Genomic DNA, 22,784 nt, shown 5'->3' with positions numbered 1-22,784 from the left:
CGGGAGAGGGAGAGGGAGAGAGAGAGAGCGGGAGAGGGAGAGAGAGAGAGCGGGAGAGGGAGAGAGAGAGAGCGGGAGAGGGAGAGAGACAGAGCGGGAGAGGGAGAGAGACAGAGCGGGAGAGGAAGAGAGAGGGAGAGAGAGGGAGAGAGACAGAGCGGGAGAGAGAGGGAGAGAGAGGGAGAGAAACAGAGCGGGAGAGGGAGAGAGAGGAAGAGAGAGGGAGAGAGAGGGAGAGAGACAGAGCGGGAGAGGAAGAGAGAGGGAGAGAGAGGGAGAGAGACAGAGCGGGAGAGGGAGAGAGAGGAAGAGAGAGGGAGAGAGAGGAAGAGAGAGAGAGGGAGAGAGAGGGAGAGAGAGGGAGAGAGAGGGAGAGAGACAGAGCGGGAGAGGGAGAAGATGTTTCGTCTTCTTCCCATAACCTCACCAGGTCTGACCTTTCACCTCTCACACTTCTGTGACTCCCCCAGATGCCAATCAATATGGTCTCTATGGGAAAACACGAGCGGAGGAGGACGCTAAACACTACTTGAAAGAGAAAGAAGAGCTGGAGAGAGAGAGGGATGGAATACGGAACACTCTGCTGACACTGAGACAAGCGAGGAGAGAGGTGAAGGAGAGGTTGAAGACTGCTTCAGGTAAGAGGGGTCAGAACACACAAACACACAAAACATATCTCAGTAGGCTACAGTACTTAAACATACCTACAAAATATAATCAGCAATGCTCTACCACCCCCTACTGGAGCAACTATACAGGTGCTCCCTAATCAATTTCCTCTGTTGCTGTGTGTTCCTGGAGCAGAGGAGCAGAGGAGCTCCCTGAGTGAGCGTGTGTCCCAGCTAGAGGAGGCTTGCCGGGGGAAGGAGAGTGAGAGGGTGGACCTGGAGCTGCGTCTCACCCAGGTTAAAGACAACGTGCAGAAGAGTCTAGCAGGAGGGGCTCTGGGGGCACCTGGGGAGAGCAAACCCTCCAGCAAGGTACAACACACACAAATGTGCTCATGCATACGCACAGACACGCATGCAAACACACACTCACACACACAAAAAGACCCACCAGCAAATAAATGATCAGTGGTGCCAATGATTTTAACTTGTGTGTGTCTCAGGTCTACAGCAGATCCTGCTCCTCTGGATCTATACCAGTCAGCTGTAAGAAACATGTCTACTCTTCCTCTAAAGGAACAGTCATGCAGAAAGCCAAGGTAAATGTGAAAGACACACACAGTTTATCTGGGTCTCAAATTGTGCATCTGTCACTATCAGCCAGTTCCATCATCAGGCCACAGTCTGTCACTATCAGCCAGTTCCATCATCAGGCCACAGTCTGTCTATCAGCCAGTTCCATCATCAGGCCACAGTCTATCTGTCAGCCAGTTCCATCATCAGGCCACAGTCTGTCTATCAGCCAGTTCCATCATCAGGTCACAGTCTGTCTGTCAGCCAGTTCCATCATCAGGCCACAGTCTGTCTATCAGCCAGTTCCATCATCAGGCCACAGTCTATCTGTCAGCCAGTTCCATCATCAGGCCACAGTCTGTCTATCAGCCAGTTCCATCATCAGGTCACAGTCTGTCACTATCAGCCAGTTCCATCATCAGGTCACAGTCTATCTATCAGCCAGTTCCATCATCAGGCCACAGTCTGTCTATCAGCCAGTTCCATCATCAGGCCACAGTCTGTCACTATCAGCCAGTTCCATCAACCAGGTCACAGTCTGTCTATCAGCCAGTTCCATCATCAGGCCACAGTCTGTCTATCAGCCAGTTCCATCATCAGGCCACAGTCTGTCTATCAGCCAGTTCCATCATCAGGTCACAGTCTGTCTATCAGCCAGTTCCATCATCAGGCCACAGTCTGTCACTATCAGCCTGTTCCATCATCAGGCCACAGTCTGTCTATCAGCCAGTTCCATCATCAGGTCACAGTCTATCTGTCAGCCAGTTCCATCATCAGGCCACAGTCTATCTGTCAGCCAGTTCCATCATCAGGCCACAGTCTGTCTATCAGCCAGTTCCATCATCAGCTCACAGTCTGTCTATCAGCCAGTTCCATCATCAGGCCACAGTCTGTCTATCAGCCAGTTCCATCATCAGGCCACAGTCTGTCTATCAGCCAGTTCCATCATCAGGTCACAGTCTGTCTGTCAGCCAGTTCCATCATCAGGTCACAGTCTATCTATCAGCCAGTTCCATCATCAGGCCACAGTCTGTCTATCAGCCAGTTCCATCATCAGCTCACAGTCTGTCTATCAGCCAGTTCCATCATCAGGCCACAGTCTGTCTATCAGCCAGTTCCATCATCAGGCCACAGTCTATCTGTCAGCCAGTTCCATCATCAGGCCACAGTCTATCTGTCAGCCAGTTCCATCATCAGGCCACAGTCTGTCACTATCAGCCAGTTCCATCATCAGGTCACAGTCTGTCTATCAGCCAGTACCAACCTCAGGCCACAGTCTGTCACTATCAGCCAGTTCCATCATCAGGTCACAGTCTGTCTATCAGCCAGTTCCATCATCAGGTCACAGTCTGTCTATCAGCCAGTTCCATCATCAGGTCACAGTCTGTCTATCAGCCAGTTCCATCATCAGGTCACAGTCTGTCTATCAGCCAGTTCCATCATCAGGTCACAGTCTGTCTATCAGCCAGTTCCATCATCAGGCCACAGTCTGTCACTATCAGCCAGTTCCATCATCAGGTCACAGTCTGTCTATCAGCCAGTTCCATCATCAGGCCACAGTCTGTCTATCAGCCAGTTCCATCATCAGGCCACAGTCTGTCACTATCAGCCAGTTCCATCATCAGGCCACAGTCTGTCACTATCAGCCAGTTCCATCATCAGCTCACAGTCTGTCTATCAGCCAGTTCCATCATCAGGCCACAGTCTGTCTATCAGCCAGTTCCATCATCAGGTCACAGTCTGTCTATCAGCCAGTTCCATCATCAGGTCACAGTCTGTCTATCAGCCAGTTCCATCATCAGGCCACAGTCTGTCTATCAGCCAGTTCCATCATCAGGTCACAGTCTGTCACTATCAGCCAGTTCCATCATCAGGTCACAGTCTGTCTATCAGCCAGTTCCATCATCAGGTCACAGTCTGTCTATCAGCCAGTTCCATCATCAGGCCACAGTCTGTCTATCAGCCAGTTCCATCATCAGGTCACAGTCTGTCACTATCAGCCAGTTCCATCATCAGGTCACAGTCTGTCTGTCAGCCAGTTCCATCATCAGGTCACAGTCTGTCACTATCAGCCAGTTCCATCATCAGCTCACAGTCTGTCTATCAGCCAGTTCCATCATCAGGCCACAGTCTGTCTATCAGCCAGTTCCATCATCAGGCCACAGTCTGTCTATCAGCCAGTTCCATCATCAGGTCACAGTCTGTCTATCAGCCAGTTCCATCATCAGGTCACAGTCTGTCTATCAGCCAGTTCCATCATCAGGCCACAGTCTGTCTATCAGCCAGTTCCATCATCAGGCCACAGTCTGTCTATCAGCCAGTTCCATCATCAGGCCACAGTCTGTCTATCAGCCAGTTCCATCATCAGGTCACAGTCTGTCTATCAGCCAGTTCCATCATCAGGTCACAGTCTGTCTATCAGCCAGTTCCATCATCAGGCCACAGTCTGTCTATCAGCCAGTTCCATCATCAGGCCACAGTCTGTCTATCAGCCAGTTCCATCATCAGGCCACAGTCTGTCTATCAGCCAGTTCCATCATCAGGTCACAGTCTGTCACTATCAGCCAGTTCCATCATCAGGCCACAGGGGTCTAATGGTGTCCCAGCAGTTAGTGAGCACCTGAGGAGACAGAGGACAACTCACAGAGGACAACTCACAGAGGACAACTCACAGAGGACAACTCACAGAGGACAACTCACAGAGGACAACTCACAGAGGACAACTCACAGAGGACAACTCACAGAGGACAACTCACAGAGGACACCTCACAGAGGACAACTCACAGAGGACAACTCACAGAGGACACCTCACAGAGGACACCTCACAGAGGACACCTCACAGAGGACACCTCACAGAGGACAACTCACAGAGGACAACTCACAGAGGACAACTCACAGAGGACAACTCACAGAGGACAACTCACAGAGGACAACTCACAGAGGAGAACTCACAGAGGAGAACTCACAGAGGAGAACTCAGCGTGTGTGTGTGTGTGTGTGTGTGTGTGTGTGTGTGTGTGTGTGTGTGTGTGTGTGTGTGTGTGTGCGTGTAATACACTTAAAGTGTAATATGCAAAAATATTGAACTGTTGATTTTCTTTGCAGGAATGGGAGTCGAAGAAATGCTCTTAGGGCATAAGGATGTTAAAGCAAGATTGGAGATGATTGGAGGCATATCAGAGAGAGGATTTGTTGTTCCGATTATTGTAGAGATGGACGAAATGGACACGTATTCAGGATATTGAGCCAGTGTACAGAAAGGATATTCATTTACCTTGATAAACCACAGAGAAGAGACATTGAGAGATTTAAGAATGTTCCATAGAACAGGAATGGAAGACAATGGACATGGAAGGAAAACTCTGTGATTTACTGTACCAGCTTTAAAGGGATACTTCCAGATGTTGGCAGTTTAGCCCATTCCTAGCTCCATGCTACTGTAACTTCTCCTGTAGACTTCCAGTCATTTCACTAAAGTTAGTTAACAAGGCCTCCAGAACCTACCTTCAACGTCCTTAAAACTACACACAGAGACATAAAAATGGTATCCATGAGTTCCTCTGACTCTGGGTCCTTTGATAAAAGGGCTTTTACTGCAGGGGGCTGAATCAGATATTACATTGACTGTCCTTCCAGCACAGCTGTCCACACCCACAAATGTGTCATGTATTAGAGTGGATAAAGTGAAAGCATATACATTAAATAACATATTGGGGCTAATTCGAGGCGGGTTCAGACGAGACGGGCTAAGACGAGGCGGGTCCTGACAAAAGTTGATCATCTCCGTTGAACATGTTTCCTCTTTTTCACTGTTTTTTAAATGAGCAAAATAGTGAACAAACTTGATCTGACTTGACATCTTCATGCATGTAATCTGTGAGTTCAACCGAAGACTAAGGCACTAGAGTTCATTACCTTCTGTTTTATCAGTAGAAGGACCTTAACCTTTCAGGATTAGTTTTCCTAAGTTTTCCTCTACTCAGGTTTACAAATCAGCAGACGAGGCGGGTTCAGACGAGTTGGGTTCAGACGAGTTGGGTTCAGACGAGTTGGGTTCAGACGAGTTGGGTTCAGACGAGTTGGGTTCAGACGAGTTGGGTTCAGACGAGACGGGTTCAGACGAGTTGGGTTCAGACGAGTTGGGTTCAGACGAGTTGGGTTCAGACGAGTTGGGTTCAGACGAGTTGGGTTCAGACGAGTTGGGTTCAGACGAGACGGGTTCAGACGAGACGGGTTCAGACGAGTTGGGTTCAGACGAGTTGGGTTCAGACGAGACGGGTTCAGACGAGACGGGTTCAGACGAGTTGGGTTCAGACGAGTTGGGTTCAGACGAGACGGGTTCAGACGAGACGGGTTCAGACGAGTTGGGTTCAGACGAGACGGGTTCAGACGAGGCGGGTTCAGACGAGTTGGGTTCAGACGAGGCGGGTTCAGACGAGTTGGGTTCAGACGAGACGGGTTCAGACGAGTTGGGTTCAGACGAGACGGGTTCAGACGAGACGGGTTCAGACGAGACGGGTTCAGACGAGACGGGTTCAGACGAGTTGGGTTCAGACGAGTTGGGTTCAGACGAGTTGGGTTCAGACGAGTTGGGTTCAGGCGAGTTGGGTTCAGGCGAGTTGGGTTCAGACGATGCGGGTTCAGACGAGTTGGGTTCAGACGAGTTGGGTTCAGACGAGACGGGTTCAGACGAGTTGGGTTCAGACGAGTTGGGTTCAGGCGAGTTGGGTTCAGGCGAGTTGGGTTCAGACGATGCGGGTTCAGACGATGCGGGTTCAGACGAGTTGGGTTCAGACGAGTTGGGTTCAGACGAGACGGGTTCAGACGAGTTGGGTTCAGACGAGTTGGGTTCAGGCGAGTTGGGTTCAGGCGAGTTGGGTTCAGACGATGCGGGTTCAGACGATGCGGGTTCAGACGAGTTGGGTTCAGACGAGTTGGGTTCAGACGAGACGGGTTCAGACGATGCGGGTTCAGACGAGTTGGGTTCAGACGAGTTGGGTTCAGACGAGACGGGTTCAGACGAGTTGGGTTCAGACGAGTTGGGTTCAGACGAGTTGGGTTCAGACGAGTTGGGTTCAGACGAGTTGGGTTCAGACGAGGCGGGTTCAGACGAGGCGGGTTCAGACGAGGCGGGTTCAGACGAGTTGGGTTCAGACGAGTTGGGTTCAGACGAGGCGGGTTCAGACGAGGCGGGTTCAGACGAGGCGGGTTCAGACGAGTTGGGTTCAGACGAGGCGGGTTCAGACGAGGCGGGTTCAGACGAGTTGGGTTCAGACGAGTTGGGTTCAGACGAGTTGGGTTCAGACGGGTTGGGTTCAGACGAGTTGGGTTCAGACGAGTTGGGTTCAGACGGGTTGGGTTCAGACGGGTTGGGTTCAGACGAGTTGGGTTCAGACGAGTTGGGTTCAGACGGGTTGGGTTCAGACGGGTTGGGTTCAGACGGGTTGGGTTCAGACGAGTTGGGTTCAGGCGATGCGGGTTCAGACGAGTTGGGTTCAGACGATGCGGGTTCAGACGATGCGGGTTCAGACGATGCGGGTTCAGACGAGGCGGGTTCAGACGATGCGGGTTCAGACGATGCGGGTTCAGACGAGGCGGGTTCAGACGAGGCGGGTTCAGACGAGGCGGGTTCAGACGAGGCGGGTTCAGACGATGCGGGTTCAGACGATGCGGGTTCAGACGGGGCAGGTTTAGAAAATTATTTTTATTTTTTAATTATTATTACAGCTTCAGTAGTTTTACAGAGGTATTCAATGATTGATTTAGTGCTCTCCTTATTATTATGTCTCGATAGGCCACCAGGTCCTTTATAAAAAATTGAATACAAATTGAAAAAGTGCGGGAGTAATTGCCATGGATGGGAGGAAGAGGTACCTGACCCAATAACAGTTGGTTGTATTCATGCAAGTGACATGGGGCAGAAGCTAGTGAAGTTTTAAGTTTTTATTTTGTAACGCATTAAGGGAGTGTTTCTCCTATAATGTACATTGATAAGCAATGGATACGAATGGTATTTTGTCCCTCCACCACCCACAAAGGGAGTGTGGAATATGGCAAATATACCACAATTAATGGTTGTTCTTACGCATGATGCAATACTGTCAGCCAATCAGCATTCAGAGCTCTATCGACCCTGTTTATAATATGGTAATACATACTTTAACATTCACTGTTGTGTTTTTGCAGACTTTACTGTAATACTTTACTAGTAGTTCTAGCTGGTCTGTCATAATATAATAGAGACAGTAGTTCTAGCTGGTCTGTCATAATATAAAAGAGGCAGTAGATCAAGCTGGTCTGTCATAATATAAAAGAGGCAGTAGATCAAGCTGGTCTGTCATAATATAATAGAGACAGTAGATCTAGCTGGTCTGTCATAATATAATATAGACAGTAGTTCTAGCTGGTCTGTCATAATATAAAAGAGGCAGTAGATCAAGCTGGTCTGTCATAATATAATAGAGACAGTAGTTCTAGCTGGTCTGTCATAATATAAAAGAGGCAGTAGATCAAGCTGGTCTGTCATAATAGAGACAGTAGTTCTAGCTGGTCTGTCATAATATAAAAGAGGCAGTAGATCAAGCTGGTCTGTCATAATATAATAGAGACAGTAGATCTAGCTGGTCTGTCATAATATAATATAGACAGTAGTTCAAGCTGGTCTGTCATAATATAAAAGAGGCAGTAGATCAAGCTGGTCAGTCATAATTTAAATGATGCAGAAGATGTAGCTGGTCTGTCATTATATAGTAGAGACAGTAAATCAATCTGGTCTGTCATAATATAATAGAGACAGTAGATCTAGCTGGTCTGTCATAATATAATAGAGACAGTAGATCTAGCTGGTCTGTCATAATATAATAGAGACAGTAGATATAGCTCGTCCTGTCAAAATATAATAGAGACAGTAGATCTAGCTGGTCTGTCATAATATAATATAGACAGTAGTTCGAGCTGGTCTGTCATAATATAATTGAGACAGTAGCTCTAGCTGGTGTGCTATAATATAATTGAGACAGGAGATCAAGCTGGTCTGTCATAATATAACAGAGACAGTAGATCTAGCTGGTCTGTCAGAATTTAATAGAGAAGGTAGTTCTAGCTGGTCTGTCATAATATAATTGAGACAGTAGCTCTAGCTGGTCTGCTATAATATAATTGAGACAGTAGATCAAGCTGGTCTGTCATAATATAACAGAGACAGTAGATCTAGCTGGTCTGCTATAATATAATTGAGACAGTAGATCAAGCTGGTCTGTCATAATATAACAGAGACAGTAGATCTAGTTGGTCTGCCATAATATAATTGAGACAGTAGTTCTCGCTGGTCTGTCATAATATAAAATAGGCTGAAGATCTAGCTGGTCTGTCATCATATAATTGAGACTTTAGATGAAGCTGGTCTGTCATAATATAGTAGAGACAGCAGATGTCGCTGGTCTGCCATAATATAATTGAGACAGGAGTTCTAGCTGGTCTGTAATAATATAAAATAGGCAGAAGATCGAGCTGGTCTGTCATAATATAATTGAGACAGTAGATCCAGCTGGTCTGTCATACAATAATAGAGACAGTGTATCTAGCTGGTCTGTGATAATATAATAGAGACAATAGATGTGGCTGATATGTCATAAAATAATTGAGACAGTAGATCTTGCTGGTCTGTCATAATATAATAGAGACAGTGCATCTAGCTGGTCTGTCATAATATAAAAGAGGCAGTAGATCAAGCTGGTCTGTCATAATATAAAAGAGGCAGTAGATCAAGCTGGTCTGTCATAATAGAGACAGTAGTTCTAGCTGGTCTGTCATAATATAAAAGAGGCAGTAGATCAAGCTGGTCTGTCATAATATAATAGAGACAGTAGATCTAGCTGGTCTGTCATAATATAATATAGACAGTAGTTCTAGCTGGTCTGTCATAATATAATAGAGACAGTAGATCTAGCTGGTCTGTCATAATATAATAGAGACAGTAGTTCTAGCTGGTCTGTCATAATATAATAGAGACAGTAGATCAAGCTGGTCTGTCATAATAGAGACAGTAGTTCTAGCTGGTCTGTCATAATATAAAAGAGACAGTAGATCAAGCTGGTCTGTCATAATATAATAGAGACAGTAGATCTAGCTGGTCTGTCATAATATAATATAGACAGTAGTAGATCAAGCTGGTCTGTCATAATATAAAAGAGCAGTAGATCAAGCTGGTCAGTCATAATTTAAATGATGACAGAAGATGTAGCTGGTCTGTCATTATATAGTAGAGACAGTAGATCAATCTGGTCTGTCATAATATAATAGAGACAGTAGATCTAGCTGGTCTGTCATAATATAATAGAGACAGTAGATCTAGCTGGTCTGTCATAATATAATAGAGACAGTAGATATAGCTGGTCTGTCAAAATATAATAGAGACAGTAGATCTAGCTGGTCTGTCATAATATAATAGAGACAGTAGATCTAGCTGGTCTGTCATAATATAATTGAGGCAGTAGTTCTAGCTGGGCTGCTATAATATAATTGAGGCAGTAGTTCTAGCTGGGCTGCTATAATATAATAGAGACAGTAGATCTAGCTGGTCTGTCAGAATTTAATAGAGACAGTAGTTCTAGCTGGTCTGTCATAATATAATAGAGACAGTAGATCTAGCTGGTCTGTCATAATATAATAGAGACAGTAGATCAAGCTGGTCTGTCATAATATAATAGAGACAGTAGATCTAGCTGGTCTGTCATAATATAATAGAGACAGTAGATCTAGATGGTCTGCCATAATATAATTGAGACAGTAGTTCTAGCTGGTCTGTCATAATATAAAATAGGCAGAAGATCAAGCTGGTCTGTCATAATATAATTGAGACAGTAGATGTAGCTGGTCTGTCATAATATAATATAGGCAGAAGATCAAGCTGGTCTGTCATCATATAATTGAGACTGTAGATGTAGCTGGTCTGTCATAATATAAAATAGGCAGACGATCGAGCTGGTCTGTCATAATATAATTGAGACAGTAGATCCAGCTGGTCTGTCATACAATAATAGAGACAGTATATCTAGCTGGTCTGTCATAATATAATAGAGACAGTAGATCTAGCTGGTCTGTCATAATATAATAGAGACAGTAGATCTTGCTGGTCTGTCATAATATAATAGAGACAGTAGATCTAGCTGGTCTGTCATAATATAAAAGAGACAGTAGATCTAGCTGGTCTGTCATAATATAATAGAGACAGTAGATCAAGCTGGTCTGTCATAATATAATAGAGACAGTAGTTCTAGCTGGTCTGTCATAATATAAAAGAGACAGTAGATCTAGCTGGTCTGTCATAATATAATAGAGACAGTAGATCTAGCTGGTCTGTCATAATATAATAGAGACAGTAGTTCTAGCTGGTCTGTCATAATATAATAGAGACAGTAGATCTAGCTGGTCTGTCATAATATAATAGAGACAGTAGATCTAGCTGGTCTGTCATAATATAATAGAGACAGTAGATCAAGCTGGTCTGTCATAATATAATAGAGACAGTAGTTCTAGCTGGTCTGTCATAATATAAAAGAGACAGTAGATCAAGCTGGTCTGTCATAATATAATAGAGACAGTAGATCTAGCTGGTCTGTCATAATATAATAGAGACAGTAGATATAGCTGGTCTGTCATAATATAATAGAGACAGTAGATCTAGCTGGTCTGTCATAATATAATAGAGACAGTAGATCTAGCTGGTCTGTCATAATATAATAGAGACAGTAGATCTAGCTGGTCTGTCATAATATAATAGAGACAGTAGATCTAGCTGGTCTGTCATAATATAACAGAGACAGTAGATCTAGCTGGTCTGTCATAATTTAATAGAGACAGTAGATCTAGCTGGTCTGTCATAATATAATAGAGACAGTAGATCTAGCTGGTCTGTCATAATATAATAGAGACAGTAGATCAAGCTGGTCTGTCATAATATAATAGAGACAGTAGATCTAGCTGGTCTGTCATAATATAATAGAGACAGTAGATCTAGCTGGTCTGTCATAATATAATAGAGACAGTAGATCTAGCTGGTCTGTCATAATATAATAGAGACAGTAGTTCTCGCTGGTCTGTCATAATATAATAGAGACAGTAGATCTAGCTGGTCTGTCATAATATAATAGAGACAGTAGATCTAGCTGGTCTGTCATAATATAATAGAGACAGTAGATCTAGCTGGTCTGTCATAATATAATAGAGACAGAGATCTAGCTGGTCTGTCATAATATAAAATAGAGACAGTAGATCTAGCTGGTCTGTCATAATATAATAGAGACAGTAGATCTAGCTGGTCTGTCATAATATAATAGAGACAGTAGATCGAGCTGGTCTGTCATAATATAATAGAGAAAGTAGATGTGGCTGGTCTGTCATAAAACAATAGAGACAGTATATCTAGCTGGTCTGTCATAATATAATAGGGACAGTAGATCTAGCTGGTCTGTCATAATATAATAGAGACAGTAGATCTAGCTGGTCTGTCATAATATAATAGAGACAGTAGATCTAGCTGGTCTGTCATAATATAATAGAGACAGTAGATCTAGCTGGTCTGTCATAATATAATAGAGACAGTAGATCTAGCTGGTCTGTCATAATATAATAGAGACAGTAGATCTAGCTGGTCTGTCATAATATAATAGAGACAGTAGATCTAGCTGGTCTGTCATAATATAATAGAGACAGTAGATCTAGCTGGTCTGTCATAATATAATAGAGACAGTAGATCTAGCTGGTCTGTCATAATATAATAGAGACAGTAGATCTAGCTGGTCTGTCATAATATAATAGAGACAGTAGATCTAGCTGGTCTGTCATAATATAATAGAGACAGTAGATCTAGCTGGTCTGTCATAATATAATAGAGACAGTAGATCTAGCTGGTCTGTCATAATATAATAGAGACAGTAGATCTAGCTGGTCTGTCATAATATAATAGAGACAGTAGATCTAGCTGGTCTGTCATAATATAATAGAGACAGTAACATAGCTGGTCTGTCATAATATAATAGAGACAGTAGATCTAGCTGGTCTGTCATAATATAATAGAGACAGTAGATCTAGCTGGTCTGTCATAATATAATAGAGACAGTAGATCTCACTGGTCTGTCATAATATAATAGAGACAGTAGATCTAGCTGGTCTGTCATAATATAATAGAGACAGTAGATCTAGCTGGTCTGTCATAATATAATAGAGACAGTAGATCTAGCTGGTCTGTCATAATATAATAGAGACAGCAGATCTAGCTGGTCTGTCATAAAATAAATGAGACAGTAGATCTAGCTGGTCTGTCATAATATAATAGAGACAGTAGATCTAGCTGGTCTGTCATAATATAATAGAGACAGTAGATCTAGCTGGTCTGTCATAATATAATAGAGACAGTAGATCTAGCTGGTCTGTCATAATATAATAGAGACAGTAGATCTAGCTGGTCTGTCATAATATAATAGAGACAGTAGATCTAGCTGGTCTGTCATAATATAATAGAGACAGTAGATCTAGCTGGTCTGTCATAATATAATAGAGACAGTAGATCTAGCTGGTCTGTCATAATATAATAGAGACAGTAGATCAAGCTGGTCTGTCATAATATAATAGAGACAGTAGATCTAGCTGGTCTGTCATAATATAATAGAGACAGTAGATCTAGCTGGTCTGTCATAATATAATAGAGACAGTAGATCTAGCTGGTCTGTCATAATATAATAGAGACAGTAGATCTAGCTGGTCTGTCATAATATAATAGAGACAGTAGTTCTAGCTGGTCTGTCATAATATAATAGAGACAGTAGATCTAGCTGGTCTGTCATAATATAATAGAGACAGTAGTTCTAGCTGGTCTGTCATAATATAATAGAGACAGTAGATCTAGCTGGTCTGTCATAATATAATAGAGACAGTAGATCTAGCTGGTCTGTCATAATATAAAATAGAGACAGTAGATCTAGCTGGTCTGTCATAATATAATAGAGACAGTAGATCTAGCTGGTCTGTCATAATATAATAGAGACAGTAGATCTAGCTGGTCTGTCATAATATAATAGAGACAGTAGATCTAGCTGGTCTGTCATAATATAATAGAGACAGTAGATCTAGCTGGTCTGTCATAATATAATAGAGACAGTAGATCTAGCTGGTCTGTCATAATATAATAGAGACAGTAGACTGAGCTGGTCTGTCATAATATAATAGAGACAGTAGATCTAGCTGGTCTGTCATAATATAATAGAGACAGTAGATCTAGCTGGTCTGTCATAATATAATAGAGGCAGTAGCTCTAGCTGGTCTGTCATAATATAATAGAGACAGTAGAGACAGTAGATCTAGCTGGTCTGTCATAATATAATAGAGACAGTAGATCTAGCTGGTCTGTCATAATATAATAGAGACAGTAGATCTAGCTGGTCTGTCATAATATAATAGAGACAGTAGATCTAGCTGGTCTGTCATAATATAATAGAGACAGTAGATCTTAGCTGGTCTGTCATAATATAATAGAGACAGTAGATCTAGCTGGTCTGTCATAATATAATAGAGACAGTAGATCTAGCTGGTCTGTCATAATATAATAGAGACAGTAGATCTAGCTGGTCTGTCATAATATAATAGAGACAGTAGATAAAGCTGGTCTGTCATAATATAATAGAGACAGTAGATCTAGCTGGTCTGTCATAATATAATAGAGACAGTAGATCTAGCTGGTCTGTCAGTCATAATATAATAGAGACAGTAGATCTAGCTGGTCTGTCATAATATAATAGAGACAGTAGATCAAGCTGGTCTGTCATAATATAATAGAGACAGTAGATCTAGCTGGTCTGTCATAATATAATAGAGACAGTAGATCTAGCTGGTCTGTCATATTATAATAGAGACAGTAGATCTAGCTGGTCTGTCATAATATAATAGAGACAGTAGATCTAGCTGGTCTGTCATAATATAATAGAGACAGTAGTTCTAGCTGGTCTGTCATAATATAATAGAGACAGTAGATCTAGCTGGTCTGTCATAATATAATAGAGACAGTAGATCTAGCTGGTCTGTCATAATATAATAGAGACAGTAGATCTAGCTGGTCTGTCATAATATAATAGAGACAGTAGATCTAGCTGGTCTGTCATAATATAATAGAGACAGTAGATCTAGCTGGTCTGTCATAATATAATAGAGACAGTAGATCTAGCTGGTCTGTCATAATATAATAGAGACAGTAGATCTAGCTGGTCTGTCATAATATAATAGAGACAGTAGATCTAGCTGGTCTGTCATAATATAATAGAGACAGTAGATTTAGCTGGTCTGTCAAAATATAATAGAGACAGTAGATCAAGCTGGTCTGTCATAATATAATAGAGGCAGTAGATCAAGCGTGTCTGTCATAATATAATAGAGACAGTAGATCTAGCTGGTCTGTCATAATATAATAGAGACAGTAGATCTAGCTGGTCTGTCATAATATAATAGAGACAGTAGATCTAGCTGGTCTGTCATAATATAATAGAGACAGTAGATCATAATATAATAGCTGGTCTGTCATAATATAATAGAGACAGTAGATCTAGCTGGTCTGTCATAATATAATAGAGACAGTAGATCTAGCTGGTCTGTCATAATATAATAGAGACAGTAGATCTAGCTGGTCTGTCATAATATAATAGAGACAGTAGATCTAGCTAGTCTGTCATAATATAATAGAGACAGTAGATCAAGCTGGTCTGTCATAATATAATAGAGAAAGTAGATCTACCTGGTCTGTCATAATAAAATAGAGACAGTAGATCTAGCTGGTCTGTCATAATATAATAGAGACAGTAGATCTAGCTGGTCTGTCATATTATAATAGAGACAGTAGATCTAGCTCAGGGGTGTCAAAGTCAAATGGACGGAGGGCCAAATAAAAAATTTAGCTACAAGCCGAGGGCCGGACTGTTCGAATGTTCATTGAAAATTTTTAAATGACGCATATAGTCTAGTGAACCTAATTGAACCTACTGAAAACCTAACAAATATATTCCAATATGATCAGATAAATAAAGCAATATTTTCTTATGGCTCTGTCAGTAATCTTTAATTTTCAACAGACACAAAAGACAAATTTCCTTTATATAAAAATCCCCATAACATGAACATTAAATGAAAGAAACCGGTATTCAAGGCACCATCAGTAGCCTATATTTTCTATTTTAGCAAAAGTGGGCTAAATTTACTTCAAAGAAAAAAACAATAATAGCAATTTTCTATCATCCACTCAACTGAAATATTTTTAAAATATAATTGGATTGAAATACAATAAAATAAAGTGCAAAAATCTATTAATCAAAAACAACACTTTGTTTAAGGAGAAGTAACATGCAGTGAAAACAAATATTAAACTTTAACTTTTAAACTTGAACTGAGTAAAAACTCTAAATATGTGATTGCACAGTAATGTTCACTTGTTTGAGGTTGAGGGTGATACTTGGTGGTGTCCCATCTTTTCCACAAGTTCATCAATGTTCGGGGTAAGGCTCTGAGCTGAGGAAATCCTCAGAATTGAGTGGAGGTGTTCAGCAGTAAGTCGACTTCTGTGTGATGTTTTGTTCAGGTTCATCAAAGAAAAAGTTGTTCACACAGGTATGTGCTGCCAAACATAGACAACGTTTGAGCAGCCTGGATGCGCAGCTGGGGCATTGTGTCGGGGAGGAAACGGGCGAACTCCGCAGCACCCACTGCCGCATATTTTGCCCTCAGTGCATCATTGCATTGGAGGTCAATCAACTCCATTTGGAGGTTTGGTGGTGAGCTTTCCACGTCAACAGCAAATGGGTTACCGAGCAGTTCCAACCTGCTTTTTTGTGCTTCAAAGTCAGCAAATCGGCGTCGAAAGTCAGCGGCAAGCATACCTATTTTATCAGCCAACTGTGCGCTCGGGAACGCACTGGTAGAGAGCTTCTCTTTCATGGTCTGGCAGCTGGGAAAGTGGCTCAAATTTTCTTTCCGCATCTGCGTCTCCCACAGAGTCAGTTTGGTTTTAAATGCCTTCACTGTACTGTACATATCAGAGATGACATGATCCCGACCCTGCAGCTGCAAGTTCATTGCATTCAGATGACTCGTAATGTCACACAGAAAAGCCATTTCACACAGAAACATTTCGTCTCGGAGTTGTGTTGTGTCTTTCCCTTTGCTGTCCAAGAACAGACAAATCTCCTCACGAAGCTCGAAACATCTTTGAAGCACCTTTCCCTGGCTTAGCCATCGCACCTCTGTGTGATAAGGCAAATCACCATGCTCCGTTTCTAACTCCGTCAGAAATGCCTTGAACTGGCGGTGATTCAAACCTTTGGCTCTGATAAAGTTAACTGTGCGCGTGATGATGCTCATTACATGCTCCATTTTCAAGGCTTTACCGCACAACGCTTCCTGGTGTATGATACAATGATAAGCTGTCAGCTCACCTGTCGCGTTTTCCTCTTGCATCTTTTCCCGTATCTTCGCCACCAGTCCGCTCCTGTGTCCACACATCGCAGGTGCTCCGTCGGTTGTCAAACCCACGAGTTTTTCCCAAGGCAGCTCCATCTCATTTACACATCTTGACACCTCTTCATACAAATCATGCCCCGTAGTTGTGCCATGCATAGGACGTAAAGCCAAAAACTCCTCTGTCACGCTTAGGCTGGAGTCCACTCCGCGGATGAAAATTGACAACTGGGCAATGTCAGAAATGTCGGTGCTCTCATCCACAGCCAAGGAATATGCAATGAAATCTTTTCCCTTTTTCACAAGCTGCTCTTTTAGATTGATGGACAACTGGTCTACTCTCTCGGCAATGGTGTTTCTGCTCAGACTCACATTTAAAAAGAGTTGCCTTTTTCTGGGCAAACTTCGTCACAAACTTTAATCATGCAGTTTTTGATGAAATCCCCCTCCGTAAATGGCCGGGCTGATTTAGCGATCTCTTCTGCCAAAATAAAACTGGCCTTGACAGCAGCCTGGCCTTGTGATTTGGCTTTTTTGAACAGAGCCTGTCGAGATTTGAGGCCTCGTTTTAATTCCTCTGCCTTTTGTAGCCTTTGTTCCATGTCCATATTCTTGTTTTTGTCCGCGTGTTTCGTTTCATAATGTCGTCTCAGATTATACTCTTTCAGTACCGCCACACTTTCTCCACACAGAAGACACACAGGTTTTCCAGCTACCTCCGTGAACATATACTCCGACTCCCACCTTGTTTGAAACCCCGGTTCTCAGTGTCCACCTTCCGTTTTGCCATTTTTGATGGGTATCTGAAAGTTAATTTTACTGTGATGCTGACGACTGCTGTGCCAATAAATATTGAAATGAAGCAGCCTACTGCTCGGTGCGTCACCGTTGCATTGTGGGAAATGTAGTATTGGTGCGTGTAAAAGATCTGCGGGCTGCCGGCTTGCTGCGGTCTGCGGGCCGGTTCTAATAATAAATCAAGATCATCCCAGGGGCCGTAAAAAACCTTCTCGCGGGCCGGATGTGGCCCGCGGGCCTTGACTCTGACATATGTGATCTAGCTGGTCTGTCATAATATAATAGAGACAGTAGACCTAGCTGGTCTGTCATAATATGATGGAGACAGTAGATCTAGCTGGTCTGTCATAATATAATAGAGACAGTAGATCTAGCTGGTCTGTCATAATATAATAGAGACAGTAGATCTTGCTGGTCTGTCATAATATAATAGAGACAGTAGATCTAGCTGGTCTGTCATAATATAATAGAGACAGTAGATCTAGCTGGTCTGTCATAATATAATAGAGACAGTAGATCTAGCTGGTCTGTCATAATATAATAGAGACAGTAGATCTAGCTGGTCTGTCATAATATAATAGAGACAGTAGATCAAGCTGGTCTGTCATAAAATAATAGAGAAAGTAGATCTTGCTGGTCTGTCATAATATAATAGAGACAGTAGATCTAGCTGGTCTGTCATAATATAATAGAGACAGTAGATCTAGCTGGTCTGTCATAATATAATAGAGACAGTAGATCTAGCTGGTCTTGCAAAGTACAATAGAGACAGTAGATCTAGCTTATCTGTCATAATATAATAGAGACAGTAGATCTAGCTGGTCTGTCATAATATAATAGAGACAGTAGATCTAGCTGGTCTGTCATAATATAATAGAGACAGTAGATCTAGCTGGTCTGTCATAATATAATAGAGACAGTAGATCTAGCTGGTCTGTCATAATATAATAGAGACAGTAGATCTAGCTGGTCTGTCATAATATAATAGAGACAGTAGATCTAGCTGGTCTGTCATAATATAATAGAGACAGTAGATCTAGCTTGTCTGTCATAATATAATAGAGACAGTAGATTAGGCTGGTCTGTCATAACATAATAGAGACAGTAGATCTAGCTGGTCTGTCATAATATAATAGAGACAGTAGATCTAGCTGGTCTGTCATAATATAATAGAGACAGTAGATCTAGCTGGTCTGTCATAATATAATAGAGACAGTAGATCTAGCTGGTCTGTCATAATATAATAGAGACAGTAGATCTAGCTGGTCTGTCATAATATAATAGAGACAGTAGATCTAGCTGGTCTGTCATAATATAATAGAGACAGTAGATCTAGCTGGTCTGTCATAATATAATAGAGACAGTAGATCTAGCTGGTCTGTCATAATATAAGAGACAGTAGATCTAGCTGGTCTGTCATAATATAATAGAGACAGTAGATCTAGCTGGTCTGTCATAATATAATAGAGACAGAAGATCTAGCTGGTCTGTCATAATATAATAGAGACAGTAGATCTAGCTGGTCTGTCATAATATAATAGAGACAGTAGATCTAGCTGGTCTGTCATAATATAATAGAGACAGTAGATCTAGCTGGTCTGTCATAATATAAAATAGAGACAGAAGATCTAGCTGGTCTGTCATAATATAATAGAGACAGTAGATCTAGCTGGTCTGTCATAATATAATAGAGACAGTAGATCTAGCTGGTCTTTCATAATATAATAGAGACAGTAGATCTAGCTGGTCTGTCATAATATAATAGAGACAGTAGATCTAGCTGGTCTGTCATAATATAATAGAGACAGTAGATCTAGCTGGTCTGTCATAATATAATAGAGACAGTAGATCTAGCTGGTCTGTCATAATATAATAGAGACAGTAGATCTAGCTGGTCTGTCATAATATAATAGAGACAGTAGATCTAGCTGGTCTGTCATAATATAATAGAGACAGTAGATCTAGCTGGTCTGTCATAATATAAAAGAGACAGTAGATCTAGCTGGTCTGTCATAAATATAATAGAGACAGTAGATCTAGCTGGTCTGTCATAATATAATAGAGACAGTAGATCTAGCTGGTCTGTCATAAAATAATAGAGACAGTAGATCTAGCTGGTCTGTCATAATATAATAGAGACAGTAGATCTAGCTGGTCTGTCATAATATAATAGAGACAGTAGATCTAGCTGGTCTGTCATAATATAATTGAGACAGTAGATCAAGCTGGTCTGTCATAAATATAATAGAGACAGTAGATCTAGCTGGTCTGTCATAATATAATAGAGACAGTAGATCTAGCTGGTCTGTCATAATATAATAGAGACAGTAGATCTAGCTGGTCTGTCATAATATAATAGAGACAGTAGATCTAGCTGGTCTGTCATAAATAATAGAGACAGTAGATCTAGCTGGTCTGTCATAATATAATAGAGACAGTAGATCTAGCTGGTCTGTCATAATATAATAGAGACAGTAGATCTAGCTGGTCTGTCATAATATAATAGAGACAGTAGATCTAGCTGGTCTGTCATAATATAATAGAGTCAGTAGATCTAGCTGGTCTGTCATAATATAATAGAGACAGTAGATCTAGCTGGTCTGTCATAATATAATAGAGACAGTAGTAGATCTAGCTGGTCTGTCATAATATAATAGAGACAGTAGATCTAGCTGGTCTGTCATAATATAATAGAGACAGTAGATCTAGCTGGTCTGTCATAATATAATAGAGACAGTAGATCTAGCTGGTCTGTCATAATATAATAGAGACAGTAGATCTAGCTGGTCTGTCATAATATAATAGAGACAGTAGATCTAGCTGGTCTGTCATAATATAATAGAGACAGTAGATCTAGCTGGTCTGTCATAATATAATAGAGACAGTAGATCTAGCTGGTCTGTCATAATATAATAGAGACAGTAGATCTAGCTGGTCTGTCATAATATAATAGAGACAGTAGATCTAGCTGGTCTGTCATAATATAATAGAGACAGTAGATCTAGCTGGTCTGTCATAATATAATAGAGACAGTAGATCTAGCTGGTCTGTCATAATATAATAGAGACAGTAGATCTAGCTGGTCTGTCATAATATATATAGAGACAGTAGATCTAGCTGGTCTGTCATAATATAATAGAGACAGTAGATCTAGCTGGTCTGTCATAATATAATAGACAGCAGAGATCTAGCTGGTCTGTCATAATATAATAGAGACAGAGACAGGTCTGATTCTAGCTGGTCTGTCATAATATAAAATAGAGACAGTAGATCTAGCTGGTCTGTCATAATATAATAGAGACAGTAGATCCAGCTGGTCTGTCATAATATAATAGAGACAGTAGATCTAGCTGGTCTGTAGATAATATAATAGAGACAGTAGATCTAGCTGGTCTGTCATAATATAATAGAGACAGTAGATCTAGCTGGTCTGTCATAATATAATAGAGACAGCAGTTCTTAGCTGGTCTGTCATAATATAATAGAGACAGTAGATTTAGCTGGTCTGTCATAATATAATAGAGACAGTAGATCTAGCTGGTCTGTCATAATATAATAGAGACAGTAGATCTAGCTGGTCTGTCATAATAAATTAGAGACAGTAGATCTAGCTGGTCTGTCATAATATAATAGAGACAGTAGATCTAGCTGGTCTGTCATAATATAATAGAGACAGTAGATCTAGCTGGTCTGTCATAATATAATAGAGACAGTAGATGTAGCTGGTCTGTCATAATATAATAGAGACAGTAGATCTAGCTGGTCTGTCATAATATAATAGAGACAGTAGATCAGCTGGTCTGTCATAAATAATAGAGACAGTAGATCTAGCTGGTCTGTCATAATATAATAGAGACAGTAGATCTAGCTGGTCTGTCATAATATAATAGAGACAGTAGATCTAGCTGGTCTGTCATAATATAATAGAGACAGTAGATCTAGCTGGTCTGTCATAATATAATAGAGACAGTAGATCTAGCTGGTCTGTCATAATATAATAGAGACAGTAGATCTAGCTGGTCTGTCATAATATAATAGAGACAGTAGATCTAGCTGGTCTGTCATAATATAATAGAGACAGTAGATCTAGCTGGTCTGTCATAATATAATAGAGACAGTAGATCTAGCTGGTCTGTCATAATATAATAGAGACAGTAGATCTAGCTGGTCTGTCATAATATAATAGAGACAGTAGATCTAGCTGGTCTGTCATAATATAATAGAGACAGTAGATCTAGCTGGTCTGTCATAATATAATAGAGACAGTAGATCTAGCTGGTCTGTCATAATATAATAGAGACAGTAGATCTAGCTGGTCTGTCATAATATAATAGAGACAGTAGATCTAGCTGGTCTGTCATAATATAATAGAGACAGAAGATCTAGCTGGTCTGTCATAATATAATAGAGACAGTAGATCTAGCTGGTCTGTCATAATATAATAGAGACAGTAGATCTAGCTGGTCTGTCATAATATAATAGAGACAGTAGATCTAGCTGGTCTGTCATAATATAATAGAGACAGTAGATCTAGCTGGTCTGTCATAATATAATAGAGACAGTAGATCTAGCTGGTCTGTCATAATATAATAGAGACAGTAGATCTAGCTGGTCTGTCATAATATAATAGAGACAGTAGATCTAGCTGGTCTGTCATAATATAATAGAGACAGTAGATCTAGCTGGTCTGTCATAATATAATAGAGACAGTAGATCTAGCTGGTCTGTCATAATATAATAGAGACAGTAGATCTAGCTGGTCTGTCATAATATAATAGAGACACTAGATCTAGCTGGTCTGTCATATTATAATAGATGAAGTAGATCTAGCTGGTCTGTCATAATATAATAGAGACAGTAGATCTAGCTGGTCTGTCATAATATAATAGAGACAGTAGATCTAGCTGGTCTGTCATAATATAATAGAGACAGTAGATCTAGCTGGTCTGTCAAAATATAATAGAGACAGTAGATCTAGCTGGTCTGTCATAATATAATAGAGACAGTAGATCTAGCTGGTCTGTCATAATATAATAGAGACAGTAGATCTAGCTGGTCTGTCATAATATAATAGAGACAGTAGATCTAGCTGGTCTGTAATAATATAATAGAGACAGTAGATCTAGCTGGTCTGTCATAATATAATAGAGACAGTAGATCTAGCTGGTCTGTCATAATATAATAGAGACAGTAGATCTAGCTGGTCTGTCATAATATAATAGAGACAGTAGATCTAGCTGGTCTGTCATAATATAATAGAGACAGTAGATCTAGCTGGTCTGTCATAATATAATAGAGACAGTAGATCTAGCT

General features: G+C 41.1%; 2 protein-coding genes across 3 annotated transcripts in view; both read left to right on the top strand.

The window, feature by feature from the left end:
• The window catches only part of LOC135526662 (actin filament-associated protein 1-like 1), a 52,771-nt gene extending 47,546 nt beyond the window's left edge, over positions 1-5,225 (top strand). For both annotated transcript variants that reach the window (XM_064955201.1, XM_064955200.1), the window contains 4 exons: positions 471-638; positions 805-980; positions 1,112-1,207; positions 4,287-5,225. In XM_064955201.1, the coding sequence (XP_064811273.1) occupies positions 471-638; positions 805-980; positions 1,112-1,207; positions 4,287-4,313 (467 nt within the window). In that variant the 3' untranslated portion in view covers positions 4,314-5,225. The remainder of the gene's footprint in view (positions 1-470; positions 639-804; positions 981-1,111; positions 1,208-4,286) is intronic.
• Positions 5,045-22,784, top strand: part of LOC135527278 (uncharacterized PPE family protein PPE62-like) — a 37,342-nt gene continuing 19,602 nt past the window's right edge. Inside the window, exons 1-2 of the mRNA XM_064955870.1 lie at positions 5,045-5,050; positions 5,165-6,869. Coding sequence (XP_064811942.1) covers positions 5,045-5,050; positions 5,165-6,869 — 1,711 coding nt within the window. The remainder of the gene's footprint in view (positions 5,051-5,164; positions 6,870-22,784) is intronic.

The sequence above is a fragment of the Oncorhynchus masou genome, chromosome 32 (genome assembly GCF_036934945.1).
Source record: "Oncorhynchus masou masou isolate Uvic2021 chromosome 32, UVic_Omas_1.1, whole genome shotgun sequence".
Taxonomy (NCBI): Eukaryota; Metazoa; Chordata; class Actinopteri; order Salmoniformes; family Salmonidae; genus Oncorhynchus; species Oncorhynchus masou.
Note: the sequence above shows the minus strand (reverse complement) of the source record. Positions and strands in the feature narration are given on the sequence as shown.